We start from the raw sequence: 20,632 nt of genomic DNA, 5'->3' as shown, positions 1-20,632 counted from the left end.
CCCACCAGGACAGAGGGCTGGGAGAGGACAGCTGCATCACCTGGCCACTTCCTAGGACCCAGCAATGTGGGACAGGAGTAGCAATATTTTCCTTTACAAAGACTAAGTAAGCAGTTAGACACGACTTCCTACACTTTGGTTTACAATCTGTTGTGAAACAAACAGATGAAAAGCAATAGTTTTAGTGAGAAGGCCTACTGGAACAGATGCAGTAAGAGCTCTAAATTTACTCACAATTGCTGTAGCTGCTATTACTCGCAGCAAAAGTTTTTTGGAGATACATTTCTCAAAAGAAAAAAATATACTAATATATATTCAAATTCAACTTCCCCAAGAATTAAGAAAGATGTTAACAAGTATTACATTAAAAATTTATGGGCAAATACACTTGTGAAACACAATACTAGCAGAGTGAAACAGGTTTCTTCATTGCAGGGCTTGTCAGGGCTTTTATTACACTGAGTGTGCTTTAACTTTCCCAGTGGGATTGTGGTTGGTATAAAGTGGACCCCAAATGTATCTGGCCACAGAACTCTTGTTTCATAGACTAGCTAAAGAGATTCATGCTCTAGGAACACACTTTGAGAAACATTAAATCACAAGACAGGGCACCTAGAGTCGCTCAAGGCATTATTTTATGGAACACGCAAAAATTTTTTTTTTCTTTTTACAGCCCAACCTGTGGCATGTGAAGGTTCCCAGGCTAGGGGTCAAATCAAAGAGTGGCATCTGCTGGCTTATGCCATAGCCACAGCAACACCAGATCCAAACCTCATATGCAATCTACGCCACAGCTTGTAGCAATGTTGGATCCTTAACCCACTGAACGAAGCCAGGGATTGAACCCACATCTTCATGGACACTATGTCAGGTTCTTGACTCAGAGTTACAACAGGAACTCTGGAAACAAGCAAAATGTTAAAAATGAGTCCTTTTCTAACAATACCAAGTTCTCTTTTTCAATGTAAGGCTACACTAAATAATCTTCTACAAAGTTGCTTTCAACTCTCCTCTGAGATTGTGAATTAGAGTTCTCTCAACACTGCTTCTATTCAAGACTGTAAAAAATGCCAGTGAAATAAGTCGACTAAAAATAAAAATCAAGGAGGAGTTCCCACTGTGGCACAACAGGATCAGCAGCATCTTGGGAGCACCGGGACGCAGGTTCAATCCCCAGCCCAGGACGTGGGTTAAGGATCTGGCATTGCTGCAGCTGCGGCTTAGGTTGCGACTGCAGCTCAGATCTGATCCCTGGCCAGGGAGCTTCATATGCCGCAGGGGGGCTGAAAAAAGAAAAGAAAAAAGAAAAAGAAAGAAAAAAAAAGTTGAGGAGTTCCCTGGTGGCTCAGTGGGGGTTAAGGATCTGGTGTTGTCACTACTATGGCTCAGGTCACTGTCATGGTATGGATCCCTGGCCCCAAAACTTCCACATGCTGTGGTACAGCCAAAAATAAATAAATAAATAAATAATGTAAGAACTGAGGGACAACTTTCATTATTCACAGATGACATGACTGGGTGCAGAGACATCTCAACCAAATCTACAGAGAAATTATTAAAATTAATAATTAGGCAAGATAATGGGATACAAGCTCAACATACAAAACCCATTTTATGTCTATATATGGAAACAAATAGTAAATAACATTCACAGCAGATACTGTTTACATTAACATAAGACCTCTATACTGAGCCCACAGAACATCACGGACAGCAAGCAGAAGGGTAAGCAGACAGACGGGCCATCCTCGTGGATGAAAACACTCAATATTGTAAAGGTATCTATCAATCATCCCCCCAGTGATGGATGGATTCCAACTTGCAGTCTTTGACTTCTTACCTTTAAAGTCTTCAAAATGTATCCCTGCAGCTCCAGGAAATACTTCCTTCTAAGTACAAAACCCCTGATGTTTGGCTAAGTTAAAACCACTTGCTTAATGCTGCCCTCAACAGACACTGAGAACAGCACACCCCACACAAGAGCCTTTACCGAAGACTTAAAATCCCCTCTCAGTCTGTTCCTCATCTTTAAAACTAACAAGGACTGTTTTCTAAATCAATCTCTTATTAACCTTTATTTAAACACAGAATCCTATCACTCCTGTTTAGCTATGAAGATAACAGGGTCTGAGGCCCAGTCACTGACATGGTTCCGAAAAGCCACGGTTGCGGACTCTCAGCAGTCCTCTCCCCGGACAAACGGTGGACCCCTAGGAGGCTGTGAAAAACCACACGGATGCCCTGGCTCGCCCAGACCACATACATCAGAATATCCCAGCTCAATGTCATGTACACCAGGCTGAGGTCTGTGTTACAGACAGCAGGAGGGAAAGACACCCAGACAGACACGCTGCTTTTTAAAACCAACTTGGGAGTTCCCGTTGCAGGGCAGTGGAAACAAATCCAACTAATATCCGTGAGGATGCGGGTTCGATCCCTGGCCTTGCCGGCATTGCCATGAGCTGTGGTGTAGGTTGCAGACACAGCTCAGACCCCACATTGCTGTGACTATAGCGCAGGCTGGCAGCTGCAGCTCTGATTCTACCCCTAGCCTGGGAACCTCCATATGCCATGGGTGCGGCCCTAAAAGGACAAAAAATAAAAATTAAAAATAAAAAAAATAAAACCAACAACTTACTTCCTTCTGGGTTTGGTGCAGAAAGAATGATGCTGTGGTTTTTCTTTACTTCTTCAACATACTGAGCTATTTTAGCTATACTGTTTCTGATCTCCTCAACCTAGGAGAGAGACAAAAAGTCATCACCACTGTGGCAAATTCAAATCTCCCACCACTTTTCATTACCTACAAAGAGAAGGAAAAAGGAGGGAGATAAGTGAATAATCACCACATAAAAAAATAACAACCTTTTCCCATTTGTTCAATTTAAAAAATAAAGGGAAAGGTACCATATTAAAATATCTACCCTCATGACTGAGGCAGTATCAACCACCAAGAAACCTTGTTGGTTGTAAAAAGGTTTACACTTAAGATCCAGTGTTACCACAGATGAGGGCAACTAACAGCATCTACGATTAACACCAGTATCCGTGCCGCCAAGAGGTGAACCCACTCTGCAGCATATGTGACCATAATACTCTTGTGTGGGGAGGTACTTACAGCTCATGAGGCCAAGCCTCTTAGTTCACTGCTTTCTGCCTCTGGTGGTCAATTATTCAATACTTATTTCAAAATGTAATGTACTCATTAGCGAGATTTGTCCAGGTGGATTCATAACATCATCTTCAAAAACCTCTGTGGTGGCCTTCATCACTGTCCCACAAAATGTCCAGATCCTAACCCTGGACCCTGACCGCTACTTATGTGGCAAAAGAAACTGCAGATGTGACTAAACACATCTTTTTCTTTTTCAGCCACACCCTGACATATGGCAGTTCCCAGGCCAGGGATCAAATACACCCTACACAGGATCCTTAACCCACTTAGCCAGGTCAGAGACCAAAAAAAATAAACACCCACAAGGTGCAGAACAATGTATAGACATGTTAGCAATGATGCAAGAAAGAGTCAAAATTAGCACAGTTTAACTTTCAGACTGTGCAAGCTAACATTTACATGAAGAAACACTGAGACGTCTAAACAAGAAACTAAAAACAGGGTCACCTGTTGGGTGGAGAGGTGAGAAAACAGAGGAGATGAAGACAGGAGAGGGAGTGAGTCTTCTCATGGGAGTGCATCTTCTCACATCGTTTTGATTTCTGAGCAATGAGAATGAACGAGTGCAGAGGTAGGATCCCAACGTGAGGAGTCCCATGGAATAGAGCAGCTCTCACAGTTTTGGTCTCAGGGTGTCTTTAATCCTAAAGTTACTGAAGACCCCAAAGAGCATTGGCTCCTGTGGGTTGGAGCTCTCTGCAGATAATTCCCACAGTGGAGAATAGGCTTGAACATGTACTAATGCATTTAAAATAGTAATTACAGGGAGTTCCCATCGTGGCACAGTGGAAACGAATCCGACTAGGAATCTTAAGGTTTGGGGTTAGATGCCTGGCCTCGATCAGTGGGTTAAGGATCCGGTGTTGCCATGAAGTATGGTGTAAGTCGCAGATGTGGTTCAGATCTGGCGTTGCTATGGCTGTGGCTGTGGCCGGCAGCAACAGCTCCAATTAGACCCCTAGCCTAGGATCCTCCATGTGCCGTGGATGCAGCCCTAAAAGGACAAAAGACAAAAAAAAATTTTTTTTTAATTTAAAAAAATAGAGTAAAATAAAGTAGTAATTACAGGGAGTTCCCTGGTGGCTCAGCAACTTAAGGATCCAGCACTGTCTGTATATACCGTGACTCAGGTTGGTGCTGTGAAATGGGTTTGAAACCTGGCCTGGAACTTCCACATGCTGTGGGTTGGACAAAACCCCCCAGTAATTACAAGCCCATGACATGTTGTGGTAGAGTCCACATCCTAATCTTCTGAATGTGGGCAAAAGGTATTTGGCAGGTGTGATTAGTTAAGAGTCTTGAGATGGGAAATTAGCCTGGATTATCTGGGTGGTTCCAGTATAACCACAAGGGTCCTTAGAAAACAGAGGCAACAGGACCAAATTTCGAAAAAAGAGACATGACAGTAGAAGCAGAGGCTGAAGTGAGGAAGGGGCTGCAATCCAAGAAAGCAGGTGCCTCTAGAAGCTGGAAAAGGCAAGGAAACCACTCTCCCCTGGAGCCTACAGCAAGAGGGTACACGGCCTGCCCACACCTGGATGTGATCTCTGCCTGGCCCACTTCAGACTTCTGACCTCTGCAAGTGTGTGATGATAAATGAACATTGCATTCAACCCCTGTGTCTGTAGTAATTTGTTACAGCAGCAGCAGCAGACTGATACTCATGTTAACATAAATAACATGTCTGTAGGGAAAAAAGTATTTTTCCCAAAAAATCAGTGGAAGTAAGAACAGTGATGACATCTTTCTGCAAACCTAACTTGATGGCAGGCATCCTGATTCTGCTCTCTGCTTCTGCCTTTAGTCAGCTGCGACACCACACACTTCATGTAGCCTCCAGGAAACTCCACCCCTGCCCATTCACAAGGGAGTGAGAGGAAAGAGGCAAAAACCTTGTTTTTCTAATGAAAATCCTGTAGCCACATGAACTCCTTGGAAGGGTCTTGGGGACCCCAGGGACACTGGGTCCGAGCCCCACGGCACATTTTGAAAACCAAGGTATCAGAGGGTAGTCTAACACAGAAGTCTGCTTTCCTAGCACAGTGAACGGCTATTTCATTAGGCCTGAATGTTATTTCCATTCACACACAATTTCTACAGAACTTCATATACTTTGAATACTTGTAATTTAATTTTATTAATCATGTAAAAACAACATGTAAAATTAAAACAATCTTACAAAATTTTGCTATTTTATCATAAAGGCTTAGACATAAATAACGATTTTTTTTTTTTTTTGGCTTTAGTGCACAGATCTACATTTCCATTTGGCACCTTTTACTTGGGGGGGGGCGTGAGGGGGCACACCCACAGCATGTGGAAGTTCCTGAGCCAGGGACTGAACGCATGCCACAACAGTAACCCAAGCCTCTGCAGTGACAATGCCAACTCCCCAAACTGCTGCATCACAAGGGAATTCCTCCATTAGGCATCTTTAAAGCACCATTATTTCTGAAGTAAATTCAGTGGTATGCACCTGCCACAAAGTAGAAAAGACACTACTGGAGTTTCCGTTGTGGCTCAGCAGTAACAAGCCTGACTAGTGTTCATGAGGACACAGGTTTGATTCCTAGCCTCACTCAAATTGGGTTAAGGATCCGGTGTTGCCGTGAGCTGTGGTGCATGTCACAGATACAGTTTGGACCTGGTGTTGCTGAGGCGGCGGTTCCTAACCTGGAACCTTCCATATACTGCAGGTGCGGCCATATAAAGGGGAGATGAGAGAGGAGAGAAGGGGAGTAGAGGGGAGGAAAAGATACTGTTTTACCTCCTGGAGAGTTGTGCAACACACTCCATCAATATGTCTGCAGCAGAAGCCCAGTGTCGCCCCAAAAGAAAAAGAAACTGCTGGACTGCCAACTGGGGACCAGGAGGGAAGGGCCACTATCACAGCAGTGCCAAGTCCATTCACATCTGAGTTTACCATACAGGGTCTCTCTCTGTTCACTACAAATCATCTTCCCAAAAAGGAGACTCCCTGGCCACCTGTTACAGCACTATTTTAGTCTTAACCAAACACTGGCCATGAGCAAAATTCCTACCTTTTGCAGTGTTCTACAGGATGTTTAAGAGTGGAATGCCACCTTCTAAAACGGTTTCCATTAACAAACATCATTTGCTTCTCTATTTGTCTGAGAAGTCATCTAACAGAAATTAACTATAAAACAAACCAACTATTTGACAATGAAACTGGAACTTAAGTTAGAATCAACCACTCTCAAACCTTCCTAACACAAGTCACCTGTTTTTGCACGTATCCCTGAGACACCCACAGTCAAAACGGATTAGTACAACGTTACCACAGCTTAATGACATTTAGTGATTTACATAATTCCTCTCTAAAATATAATAACATTTAGGAGTTCCTGTTGTGGTGCAGCGGAAATGAATCCAACTAGTATCCATGAAGATGGGGGTTCGATCCCTGGCCTCAGTCAGTGGGTCGGGGATTCTGCATTGCTGAGCCTGTGGCTTAGGCTGGCAGCTGCAGCTCCAATTCGACCCTGAGCCTGGGAACTTCCATGTGCCACGGGTGCAGCCCTAAAAAACAAACATAATTAATTAATTAATTAAATAAAATATAACAACATTTAATGCCGGGAAATTCTTTTTTTAATTCTTTATTATAGTTTACAATGTTGTGCCACTTTCTACTGCACAGCAAAGTGACCCAGTCATACATATACATATATATACACATATATATACACATATATACACATATATATACATACATACACATATATACATATATATACATACATACGCATATATATGTGTATGTATATATATATGTGTGTTCTTTTTTCTTATATTATCTTCCATCATGGTCTATCCCTAAAGACTGGATAGAGTTCCCTGTGTTGTACACCAGGACCTCAATGCTTATCCATTCTGAATGTAACAGTTTGTAATGCTAGGAGATCCTTAAAATAGAAACATTTTACAAAGAACTGGGATAGTAGAATTAAGCATCTAGGTAAAGGGGATAAAATCAGAGAAACAATGATTTTACAAAGTGGGTAGGTAAGCTAAAGATAATAAAAAGAGTCTCAGAGTTCCCATGGTGGCTCAGCAGAAACGGATCTGACTAGGAACCATGAGGTTGCAGGTTCGATCCCTGGCCTCACGGTTAAGGATCTGGCATTGCCATGAGCTGTGGTGTAGGTCGCAGACTCGGCTCAGATCCTGTGTTGCTGTGGCTGTGATGTAGGCCAGCAGCTGTAGCTCCAATTAGACCCCTAGCCTGGGAACCTCCATATGCCACAGGTGTGGCCCTAAAAAGCAAAAATAAATAATAAAAAAATAAAAAGAGTCTCATTTCCAAAGTGAATCAGGAAATCCAGTATCTTAACTCCTTTGTATCTTAAAGCAAGTCCCTGTATCTAACAACTTAATTATGTTTTTTCCATTAGATAAGATTAGGAACCAACATAAATACCTGAAACCCAATGACGAGGCCTACAAAAGGTATTCAGTAAATTCTGGCTGGCTCTGGAAAACTAGTACCTCCTAACATATTTTTATTAACATTTTACATATTTTCAAATCCACGTACTGACAGACCAGTTTAGATTGTCAACAGAGTCAAGAGCCAACTGAAACTATTAGATTCAGCATAATTGAAACAAACCCTGCAAATCAAGTTTTCATCATTAAAAAAATTACACTGAACATATCTTTTCTTCATGTTTACCAAAGACAAAATAATTGTTCTCTGATTCAATTTCAAACATCTGAAATTATGCAAAAGTTAAACAACTATTAATTAGGGTTAAGAATTTAAACATGATGTCAGCCTAGAAATAGCCCTGGGAAGCTAAGAGGGAGAGGGACAGGCCTTGCAGGGAAGGCCAAGAGAAGGGACGGAGTGAGGTCAGACCCTAGCATGTGGGTCCAGAGATGGCAGCCACACACTGACAGCTCAGACAAAGGCCACAGTGACCAACGGCGATGGCAGAGCAGGGCTGCTACAATCACGCCTCTGCTCATGGGGAAGGCCCCTCCGCAGAGAAGTCCCAGCGGACCTAGAATCTGATATTCTGAAATGGGGAAAACTTCTCGGGAGAGGAATTTCAAATTCAATCAACGATCTTAGAAAACATACAACACGAGCTTTCTGACCTAGGCCATCAATACAGGGGACATTTCATGGAAGGAAAGCAACAGAAGCCTCACTGTGTGTGTTGAGCACAACCACACTCATGGCAGCAGCAGCTGAAGGGGTAACAGGGGTGCTGGGGCTTTCGTCCCAGGACCAAGCAGCCCTCAGTCTGGGGCACCAGTGTCGTGGGCGTGTACTTGGAGGAGGAGCCCTCTCCCAGCTCCAGCCCCAGCCATGGAGAGCAGCAAGGACCACCCTGCCATGCCCCCAGCCAGCCTATAGGAATCGGGCACACTGCCCTCCACACCCACGACCACCTTTCTCACCCAACCCCTCCACCTGGTCAACTACCAGAAAGAATGGCTCAACGGTAATGAATATTTTAAAAGCACTAAAAATTCTAAAGCTCTTACATAAATTCAAACACCAACTTTTAAAAAGATTAGTTTGGGTAACATTTCAAATGTGACAAATGCACAGTCACATCAATGTAACTATGTTTAAAGAAGGAAAGTCTGACTAGGTATTTCATTAAATGACTCTTACCTGATGGAAGAAATCATCCATAAAATGGTCTTTTTCAACAACAACAGTTGTGTCCCCATCATCATTTTTCCGGCACTAAAATGGAAAAATCTAAGATGTAAAATTCAGGTTTTAAAAATGTTCATGTCCACATAGAGGATGGATAAACAAGAAGTTCCTCTGTAGAGCACAGGAACTGTATTCAATATCCTGTAATAAACTACAATGGAGAATATGAAAAAAAAAGGAAAAGATATACATATAACTGAACCACTTTGCAGTACAAAAGAAATTAACTCAATCAACTATACTCCAATGAAATGAATTTAAAAGAAAATTTCCCATGTAGGCACAAACAGTGACTCAAAAGACAAAAGCTGTTCTGCACCTACAAGATCTCAACTCACTAAGAGCACCAAGTGTAAGAGGCCAGCAGCACGCCAGGGCCAAACCTGGCCCGAGACCACAGTCAAGGCAGGCAGAGTTAGCTGCATGCCCCAGAGGAGGAGCAGGCACATCCTGGGGAACAGCAGCTGGATCCCTCAGGACTGAGTGACGCAGAATCCTGCGTTCTCACTGAGGACTTCAGCATGACATTGGCCAGTCTTCTCTGCCACCAGTGAGGGTGTGTGCACTGCACATTCTCCATAAAATGCTGCCACCATGAGTTAACTTTTCTAGACTATGTCATACTTTCAAGGAACTCTCACACGTATTAGCTGGTGTTTATCAGGTGTTTATCATTCGTCCCTCAGTAACTCCCAGTCAGGCCCCACTGATAATCGATGAGTACTTTAATGAGGAAAGACTTACTAACAAAGACCTTAATGAGTAACACTGAGGAAGAAAGCAACCGGCCACTGGGAAGAGCCAGGATAACACTGTATTTCAGAAGTTGGGCACTGTTAAGTTTAAAATGACACTGGAGAATAAAGAATGAGATATTCTGGTACAAGGGTTCTCACACTAGCGGGAGAGCAGCACCTGGAGGGCTGGATCTGATTCAGCAGGGCTGGGGTGGGCATTCCACGTACTGATGATTATTCCAGAAGGTCAGGCATTCTAACAAGTTCCAAGCGATGCCGCTGGTCCAGGTTCCCCAGGTGAAGAGCCCCCTTTGAGACAGGTGAAAGACCTTCACAGGGAAGAAAGCACCCTCTGTCCACAGCCACAGGGATGAGGAGACCATGGCAGACCCAGGGACCTGGAACCCAACCGTATGATGCTTGTCAAGGACTGTGTCACAGCCTCATCAGCGAGCGCTATGGGTGCGAGAGGGAGTCAGCCTCCAGGATGCAGAGGGACTGTTCTGAGCTGTCTCCCCAGGGACACACTGGATAGGTCAGCTCACTTCCAACCTTGAAATGCTGAGGTGGCAATGGACTTCAGGAATTCTCTGAACCCTTGTGCAAACTGAAGCCCTCAACCACTGAAAATCTGAAGTACAGCTTTACTGATCTGCAACCCAGGAATAATGTAGAAACAAAATTCCACTAAATGCAGCCAAGAAAAATCCTCAAAATGTAATAATTGTTAACACCTCTATTAAAAGTGCAAGAAAGCACAATACATCCTCCCTCTGTACCACCCAGGGCCCTCACTAAGGCCAATCACACCAATTTGGCCTAAAAGTCAACCACCATCTCTCACCAACCCTCGAAGGCTTTGGCACCTCCTGAGCCTGAGGCTCCTCTGGGGTAGATAAGACAATCCTGAGGGCAAAGGGAGAAGAAAAGTGTTTCTCTAAGATAGAGAGGCATGAGCTCCCTTACACAAGGGGCTTTTATCAGAGGACTGTAAAGAATATTTTCTCACCAGGTGCTCACAACACAGAGGGACAGCCACGGGCTGCATCCAAGGGAAAAGCAGAAACCTACCCAAGGGCTTCCTGTAGACACTAGCTGCAGGCAGGAGTCAGATGAGCTGGCACCTCTCAGGGCTGAGGCTGTACTCTCTCTACACTGACCATTTCTTACATTTTCACTGACTCCCCAGGGCATCCACTGAGTGGTTTTCCCAGCAGGGATGGGACTTACATTGAGTTACCACCCTGCTCCCACAGGACTCCAGTTATTGAGAAACAAGCTTGGAATCAAGCAGCACTGCTGCTGAGAATGTTTTATTTGGGCCCTGTTAGCAGGACAAGCATGGAGAGTTCCTGCTGTGGTGCAGCGGTAATGAACCCGACTAGTATTCATGAGGAAGTGGGCTCAATCCCTGGTCTCACTCAGTGGGTAAGGATCTGGCGTTGCTGTGAGCTGTGGTGTAGGCTACAGATGTGGCTCGGATCCCTCGCTGATATGACTGTGGTGTAGGCTGGCAGCTACAGCTCCAATTCAACCCCTAGCCTGGGAACTTCCATATGCTTTGGGTGCTGCCCTAAGAAGACAAAAAAAAAAAAAAAAAAAAAAACAGAACAAGCATGATGGGTTGAACTGTGTCCCCATCCAAATACGTTAGATGATACTAACTTCAGCCTGCAACCCACGTTTGGAAAAGGGATCCGTGAAGATGTAGTTAGTTAAGGTGAGGTCACACTGGAGCAGGGTGGGCCCTTAACCCAACATGATTCATGTCCTTATGAGACAGAGACATGCAGGGGAAGGTGGCTGTGTGATGAGTGATGCATCGATAAGCCTAGAATGCCATCGGCAGTATATCAACTTCTTGAGCTCTGTCTCTGTCTGTGAAGCAGGGACGACACCTGCCCCCGCTCCAGAGGCAGGGCTGTAAGGATAACTACCCATCTGGGCTTCATAAGGGCCATTATTTTCACAGGGCAAGCATGAACCAATAAAGGCTTTCAACATCACTCCTGGTCCATGCTCTTAATTCTTTTTTTTTTTTTTTTTTTTTTTTTGTCTTTTGTCTTTTTTGTTGTTGTTGTTGCTATTTCTTGGGCCGCTCCCGTGGCATATGGAGGTTCCCAGGCTAGGGGTCGAATCGGAGCTGTAGCCACCAGCCTACGCCAGAGCCACAGCAACGCGGGATCCTAGCCGCGTCTGCAACCTACACCACAGCTCACGGCAACGCCGGATCGTTAACCCACTGAGCAAGGGCAGGGATCGAACCCGCAACCTCATGGTTCCTAGTCGGATTCGTTAACCACTGCGCCACCACGGGAACTTCCATGCTCTTAATTCTAAGCAAAGAGCACTTAGAGGCAGGTCTGCAGTCAGCTAACCAGCGGCAGAAAGCTCTGCGCAGGCAAACCCACGACCACCGCAGCATCTGCTCCTCTCTGGGCTCTCCCTCCTTCTGCGCAGGGAAGGGCTATGGTCAGGACAGGTATTCAACGCGCTGCCTTGTCCATCCCCCAGCACCACCCAAGGCGAGAGCAGCCCCACCTCATGCATCAGAACATGGCCTGGTGACTGAGCCACGTGCCCGCAGCCTCCAAGCCTGTATGGGAAACAGGTGGGTCTGACCTTACAGAAATCTCCACTACCCTGACTCCTGAAATGGCAGAAGCTGCCCTTCCCTCCAGCTCACACTCACGGGAGAACCTAGAAACTACTGCCATCCATGCTCCCCATCCTGCCAGGAGAAGCTGAGGACCGAGGAGTGAGATGCTGCCCCAGACACTTATAGCAAGACCGCCTCATCCATCTGAGGCCAACCCCCAAGCCTAACAACGCCAACCTCCTCCTCCGCAGGAACGGAGCCCCACCCGGGCCTTATGAACGCCCCTGAGTGCATTTAAGCATCCTCAGGAGGCCCTATATGTCACATCCCCCAAGCTTGACTTCTCTTCTCAGCTGGGGGGCTCAGGGCCAAGGAACCACAGAGAGAACTACCACCTTGTAAGTAGTTAATTGTGCATTCAACCAAATGAGCAGAGGGGAGGGGGAGAATGAACATGAACTTGGCGAGCAGGGCCAGAGCTCCCCTGTGGCTCAGGGAAAGGCACCTGCCCCTTCGGCTCTCAGCGGGGGGCTCACACCTCAGCATGTGAAAAATGCCTAGGGATTTCTGTTTAACCTTTTGTCATGGAAAATCACAAACACATAAAAAGTAGAAGGAATAACATAATGAGCCCTCAAGGTACCACGCATGGGTTCAAGATGGTCAATCCATAGCCTGTCTTGCTTCACTGGTGCACTGCACCCTCCACCCCTGCGGCCCTTGACCATCTTGAGGCAAAACCCACACAAAAGATGCCTGACAAGTGTGTGATGCAGCCACAAACCTCAGCTCACTAACTACTTCACCTGCCACTCCAGAAGGGACACTGTTATTAACTTCAGGGCTCAGGAGAGACAGGTTCCAACATAACACCTTTCCCAAGGGAGGTCAGTCATTTTACTATCACGTTATATACTGACCAACTCCATGCAGAAGCCAGTGAATAAACAACTGCTAAAGAAACTCAGCTCTTCCTCAACACTGAAACCTGTCAGGCATGCTCTTTATTCACAAAGACATTTACCACACATTTCTCCACCTGCAGACCAAGGAGCCAAAGACTAGGAACCTGTTCTCTGTTTTCTTTTCTCCTTCTTATTTTTAAAACTACTTGTATTTCTTAGTTCCATCTAGAATTCTCAAAATCATTAGTCATTAGGAAACAGGCCCAGTAATATTGTCTTAGCTTTTCCATTCATAAAAAAAGCAACAGAGAGAAGGACTACAAAAACAATGCTATTTTATTAAGCTACATTATTGCTCCATCTTCAGTGAAGCCCATGTTCAATCTTTCTCACTGGGACAGTGTAATCCCCGTACAATAGCTGTTGTTTATGACAGTGTACTTATTGTAAATAACAAAATGATTTGTGGCAAAGCATTTACTAAAAGCAGTGGGCACACTGTCCAATATGACATACTTGATTTCCAAAGTGTCAGAGTGCAAGATAAACATTCAAATATCAACATTCATTTCTGTCAAATTTTAAAAGAATTCTCCTTGGAGTTCCCATCATGGCTCAGTGGTTAACAAATCTGACTAGGAACCATGAGGTTGCGGGTTCCATCCCTGGCCTCGATCACTGGGTTAAGGATCCAGTGTTGCCGTGAGCTGTGGTGTAGGTCACAGACATGGCCTAAATCTGGCACTGCTGTGGCTGTGGGGTAGGCTGGCGGCTACAACTCCAATTAGACCCCTAGCCTAGGAACCTCCATATGTCGCAGGAGCGGCCCTAGAAAAGGCAAAAAGACAAAATAAATAAATAAATTTTAAAAGAATTCTCCTTAAAAGTAGCGTTATATTAAATTACAATTCTCTCTCCATGAAAACTACTCTGAGGAAAAGAAAGCAATTATCTTCCATGTTTAGAGACTATTTAGCAGAGATGAATAATTAGTCACTGGAATGCTCACTATTTATATAATTCAGAAGCCAAAGTTGGATAAAACACTGGATTTTCCTCCAGGTTGCTCCCCACATTCACATACACTAGGGCCTATGTATAAATGATAACTGTGAAGAAATAATTATCTTGAAATATGTACAGTGGCTGTAGTAGATCTGCCACCAGAATACATTATTTTTTTCCAAAATTAAATAAGAAATTAAACAAAATTAAACAGAAAAGAATACTTGTAATTAAAAATAGGTAAAAGCTAGGGATTCCCATCTTGGCTCAGCAGGTTATGAACCTGACTAGTACCCATTAGGATTCAGGTTCGATCCCTGGCCCCACTCAGTGGGTTAAGGATTCGGTGATGCCGTGAACTGTGGTGTAGGTCGCAGACACACCTCTGATCCAGCGTTGCTGTGGCTGTGGTATAGGCTGGCAGCTGAAGCTCCAATTCAACCCCTAGCCTGGGAATTTCCATTGGCTACAGGTACAGCCCTCAAAAGCCAAAAAAAAAAGTAAAAACTGACTGTTGGCCAGTTTGTAATTACAATGTCAAATGTAACATTTCTTTCGCATATTTTTATAGAATCAGTTATAGTCTTACACCCTGTGGGTAGAATATTACTTTGTTTCATGTCTTGTATTCTTCCTACATATGTCTCCTTTATTAATATTATATAAGCACTATTTCGTGGGTACTTACACTTTACATAAATAACATTGTACTACACAAATGTTTCTGGGTTTTTTTTTCCTCTCTGATACCTTTAAAGATTTCTCATCTCTCATGTTTGCTCACTACTGATAATCAAACTCACCATCTTTCTATCTTTCACCCCAACCTGTCCCCATGGCAGAGCCTCAGGGCTGACCAAGCCTTCTGTCCAGCCTGCCCCTCCCAGACTTGTGCCAGGCTGGTTCCCCTCTCATTCAGATCTCTGCTCAGACACCTCCCCCCCGGTGGCCCAGCCCAAAACAGCCCACACCCACTCACCCTGTTTTATTTCCTCTCTGCAGGTACCACCAAAGACATTTTATTACTCATCTACTTAACTGGGTCTTGTTCCCTCCCCCACAGCAAGGGGAGCAAGGACTTCAGGGTCTTGTCACAACAACCCATAAGTGGCACATAGCAGCCACTCTGTAAAGATCAGCTGAATGAATGAATGAGGAGCTGGGGTGGAGAGGAGAGCAAGCATGGACAGAAAGACAGAGAAACCAGGAAACAAAGACACAGACACACACAGTGAGCAGCAGCATGTGCCCAGCAGGCAAGCCTCGAGGACAGAGGCAGTCTTGGTTGCTTACAAGTCCCTGGTTCCATCGCCTCATGAGGTCTGATAGCACATCCTGCCCTGAGTCTGAGGCACCATTCTACCCTTTAATCAATCTCCCCTTTCTGCTGCAGCTAAGGGGTTTCTGTCCCTGGCAACCCAAAGAGCCTCGAAGACAACGGAGTCCATTGTCAATGACATTTTCCTTACTCTGGGCATTTGCAGCAGCAAATGCATGACTCAACACACACCTAGCAGGTGCTTGGTGTAGAATCCTGGGGCTCCAGCACAAACCTGCCCTGGAAAGGGCAGAGCTGGGGGCAGGAAGTGGGAAGAAGACAGGACCGCACATGTGCTCAGAACAGGCAAAGATGACCACCTCTGGGGACATGAGAGAAAAGGAGCACAGGAAGAATTCCTGGTGGTGATGCTACTGAGACCAAAAAGAAGGTGCAGGGCAGGCAGAGAGAGATGCAGCAGCAAGTGCAAAGGCAGGGGAGAGGGAGTCCTCTGGGGGCAGAGTGGGTTAAGGACTTGGTGTTGTCACTGCTGTGGAGGGGGTTGATCTCTGGCCCATGAACTTCTATGTGCCACAGGCACAGCCAGAAACAAAAGAGAGAATGAACAGACTTGAAGTTAACAGAAGTAACTGAGCTGTGGAAATGTAGAGGGGCTCTGCTACTTCATTTTGCAGACAAATAGATATTTATTATAGTTCAGTGAGAAACTACAGATTCCAATGTCACAACCGTCTGGATGATGACACAGGATTTAATAAATTATGAAATTCTAAACTACAAACAGATGCAAAATTAGATTATGTTCATATATGAAATTATAAATGTATCATGGAATTCTTGGTATTTTAAGTTTTAGTTAAGTACTTAGAAAACGTTATTTTATAAACTGGAATCTGAATCTTTACTACAGAACAATCTGCACTACCAGTGCAATCTGAGCTGCCAGAAAATAACTTTAAAAATATCTGGGCAGTTTTTCCTGCCCTTTAAAAAATTATACTTGCAATTCATCACCTTGAACCCAGGTATTAAAAATTGTAATTTTCACATTCATCTGCTAATGAATACCACATAGCAACAGCATGTTTGTTTATTACTCTTCAAATTCCCACAGTTGAAATTTGCAATTTTTCTATTTTTAACTATAATAAATACAGCCATTTGCCTTGGAAAACTTTGTTTTTTTTTTTTTTCTTTTACAGCTGTGCCTATGTGTATGGAAGTTTCCAAGCTAGGGGTTGCTTTGGGACTTCAGCTGCCAGCCTACATCACAGCCACAGCAGCACTGGCTCCAAGCTGCATCTTACCCCTACACCACAGCTTAGGGCAACACAAGATCCTTAACCCACTAAGCCAGGCCAGGGGTTGAACCTGTTTTTCCTCATGGACACTATGTCAGGTTCCTAACCCCCTGAGCTACAATGGGAACTCCCAGTAAATTTTTTTTTGTTCTTTTTAGGGCTGCACCTGCGGTATATGAAGTTCCCAGGCTAGGAGTCGAATTGGAGCCACAGCTGCTAGCTTACACCACAGCGACAGCCACACGGGATCTGAGCTGAGTCTGCGACCTATACCACAGCTCATGGCAATGCCAGATCCTTAACCCATTGAGCAGAGCCAGGGATCAAACCCACATCCTCATGGACACTAGTCAGATTCACCTCCACTGAGCCACAACTGGAACGCCTTTATTTTTTATAAATCAGAAACATCTGGATTTAGAGCTTAGGAAATCTTGGGCAAGTCACTTAAATCTGCTGCACCCATGTGAACTAGCTGCTGAAAAAGAGAATCACTGGTTAGAAGCAGCCGTATCTATATTTGACAAATTGTACCTAACTTTTAAGTCCTTTCCAAGTAGTTATCACTGGTAAATTTTTTCTTAGTAAGAATCATTAACAGGCAATAAAAGAAACTTTTAGAAGGCATCGCAAATATTTTGTCAATGTGGACATCATAGGCATTTAACCACCAAAATTAAGTATTAAACTTACCTGGGGCGGGGGGAACAGCCATTCAGAAACATGGTTGTAAAAGGACATTCAACTACTCCAAGAACTACTTGGGAAGGACACATTTTAACTTTTATATCTGATAATTTTCAGATGAGTTTTTAAATATTAAAAGTTATTAAGCTTTAAGTCAGTCAAATTCAATTTTAATTTAAATGTTTTATGCCAGGGAGAAGGGTGCTTTTTATAACTTCATAAAAACATGAAAAAAAAATCCTAATAAATATTAGCAGCACTTGTAATTACACAGCATTTTATCTCTCCCATCTTCTTCCAGAGCATCACATGTAGGAGGTAATTCTATGTTTCACAGGTTCTTCCACAAGTAGACAAGGAAGATGTTATTATCACCATTTTATATACAGGAAAATTGAAGTTTTGAGAAGTTAAAAGTGATCTGCCCAAGATTAGACAACTCCAGATGCATAAACTTCAACTAATTTACTCTACAGCTGCTCAGTCTCTGCATCTACAGCAAGATGGTACTGGACTAGAAAAGGTCCCTTCTCACTCCAAAATTCTAGATCCACACAAATTTACATGTTCTTACCCACATTGTTGCAGCAAAAGCTGAAACATACATCCACTTAGAGGGAAAAATAACTGTCTCCTTTATTTTTTTGCTAATCAAGCCCAGAAAAGCTGCTTGTATATTGCGCTGACCGACTTTTTTTTTTTTTTACTATTCTTCATATTCATAAATTTGATTGTACTTTCATGTGCAGATACATTCATCATTTCTTCATTTAACATATATTTGAGCTTCTAACTGTAACAAGGACAGATACTCCAATGAGTAAGATAACACAACAGTGAGGTGCAAAGGTCAAAATATGTAACCACTGCAGTTCCCACTGTGGCCCAATGGGTTAAGAATCCAACTGCAGGAGTTCCCATCGTGGCGTAGTGTTAACGAATCCAACTAGGAACCATGAGGTTGCAGGTTCAATCCCTGGCCTTGCTCAGTGGGTTAAGGATCTGGCGTTACCATGAGCTATGTAGGTTGCAGACTCGGCTCGGATCCCGAGTTGCTGTGGCTCTGGTGTAGGCCGGTGGCTACAGCTCCGATTATACCCCTAGCCTGGGAAACTCCATATGCCGCAGGAGCAGCTCAAGAAAAGGCAAAAACACCAAAAAAAAAAAAAAGAATCCCGACTGCAGCAGCTTGGGTTGCTGTGGAGGCAAGCGTTCCATCCCTGGTCTGGGAACTTCCATATGATGCCTGTGTGGCCATTTAAAAAAAAAAAAAAAAAGACCTGACCGTTAATAAAAAGGGAAGGAAAGAAAAATCACTATGAAGAAACTATCTGGAAATGAGCGTAAAGCATTATTTCCATGCTCCTAAGGATGAATAATTCATTGCCTTTCTGAACCAAGATTCCTCATCTGTCTGGAAGGACACAGACAATATTATTTGAGTGCCTATTCTCCCTACTGTCTAAGCAGGGGACATAGCTGGATCCATTCCTAGTAGAGGTTAATTCATGCTCTGATGCCTCAGGGTAGTGGGCCTAGCACTACTTTGAGGCTGCCAATGGTCTAAATGTACACATTCAGCATTATTAGTATCTGAATTTTTAAATAAAAAGTCTTAATTGGTCCTGTTGACCTAAAATATTTCAAGTCTTCCACATTCTATAAACATCCACTCTAGTTTCAATGTCACCATCTCACTCACAGATCAAACACTATTTCTAAGTGAACAAAATAACTTTTCTCTTACTAGAGTGATTGGCAATTTGCTGTAGTTACTGAGCTATCTGCATACTCCACTAGCTGGGTGTGTTGGAAGTAAACAAAGGCAAAGCAAACTACTTACAGGGGAGACACAAGGCACCTCTGTACCTGCCTCTCCCCTCATCCAAGCATCCAGCCCAGTCAGGAGTATGCGCATATGTAGCATCATCTGCATGCACTTAACTACTGAGCTCCCACTACAGGCGGGGCGGGGTCCTGTCTCAGACCCCAGGGAGAGAACACAGAGCAAGGGGAAAAGTCCCAGCTCTCCGGGAGCTGACACCCACTAGGGTAGGACCGACCGTAATTAAACAGTAATTTCTGATCATAGTAAGCGCTGTGCAAAGATTCAAAGCAGGCGACAGGATGGAGTGACTCCGGGAAGAAAGCAGCCTACCTCGGAAAAGAGGATTCAAGGCCCAGCGGGACGGCCGCCTTGCGACGCCCTCTCAAAAACTCCCTCTCAAAACCTCAGTTTCCACCTGTGCAGAAGCCAGGACAGGACAGGTCCTGCCTCCAGGCCGTCGGGGCAGCGATTCAAAAGACGGTGGGACCGCGACCCACCACGGTGCTGCGGGGTGGGAGAGCCCTGTGCCCTGCTCCTCGACTCCGCCCGCAAGACCGCCTGGCCGAGTCGGTGCCCCCAGACCTACGCCTCCCCTTCTATCCCCGCGCCCCTGGCCCAGACAGCCGCCTCCGCCGGTAACCCTGGGCCCGTGACCCCCCACGTCCCCGCCCACCTCCGCGCCCTCCACCCCCCTCCCCGGCTTGGCTCGGCCAGCGCCCCCAGCGCTCCCTGCCCGAACCGCTATCCGCCGGCTCTCCCGCCGCTCTCACCGCCGTCAGGTCTGGCAGCCGGTCCCGCATCCCCGCGGGCCGAGCACCGCGCCCCGCCGTTCAATTCTGCCCGTCGCCGCCTCCGGCCGGCCGTGAGCTCTCCGTGACCCCGCCGCGGTCTCCGACAGCCAGTCGCCCTCCCCTCCGCCGGCGCTGCCACGGCAACCGCGCCCGCGCGCTCTGCGCATGCCCGGCCCGCGCCGCGCCCAGGCCCACGCAGACAGCGGGAGTCTTCCTGCGGGAATGCTGCGGCCCGAGGGGCGGGGCATCGGGGGCGGGGCCTGGGCCCGGTGGGCGGGGCCTCCTTTGGCGGGGAAGGGACAGGCCCTAGCGGAGAGGAGGGGCGGGGCTTGTTGAGGAAAAGGCGGGGCTGCTGCTGAGGCATAAGGCCAGGCGGAGCTGCATTCTGGCGGCCTCTTAGGTCGGTCGGATGTGCCTTTTGCCCTCCTTGATTTGCCTTTGTTTTTGTGCTTTCACCTTCATTTTAAAATTGGTGAAAAATTTGGTGACAAGTTTAGCAAGGCTATGGAAATGAGCTGGGTGCAGCTTTGCATACACATATCCTGAACATAGGCCTTCTCTCTGAGGGTTCACATCAGCCTTTTGTGTGAATAAAGGGGAAGAGATGAAGTATGGCACATAATTCCT

At 45.2% G+C, this 20,632-nt stretch overlaps 1 protein-coding gene across 4 annotated transcripts in view; it reads right to left on the bottom strand.

The window, feature by feature from the left end:
- The window catches only part of STX2 (syntaxin 2), a 39,064-nt gene extending 18,835 nt beyond the window's left edge, over positions 1 to 20,229 (bottom strand). The window contains exons 1-3 of one of the 4 annotated variants that reach the window (XR_002338433.1): positions 19,985 to 20,223; positions 8,826 to 8,900; positions 2,639 to 2,738 (exon numbers count right to left, since the gene is read on the bottom strand). Coding sequence is in view for 3 of the 4 variants with exons in the window: in XM_021072703.1 (XP_020928362.1) it covers positions 2,639 to 2,738; positions 8,826 to 8,900; positions 19,985 to 20,014 (205 nt within the window). In the remaining variant the exon portion in view is untranslated. Of the gene's footprint in view, positions 1 to 2,638; positions 2,739 to 8,825; positions 8,901 to 19,544; positions 19,832 to 19,984 lie in introns of those variants that run through there. The other 3 variants (XM_021072703.1, XM_001924897.6, XM_005670541.3) reach the window with 3 other exon arrangements.

Source organism: Sus scrofa, chromosome 14 (genome assembly GCF_000003025.6).
Source record: "Sus scrofa isolate TJ Tabasco breed Duroc chromosome 14, Sscrofa11.1, whole genome shotgun sequence".
Lineage (NCBI taxonomy): Eukaryota > Metazoa > Chordata > Mammalia > Artiodactyla > Suidae > Sus > Sus scrofa.
Note: the sequence above shows the minus strand (reverse complement) of the source record. Positions and strands in the feature narration are given on the sequence as shown.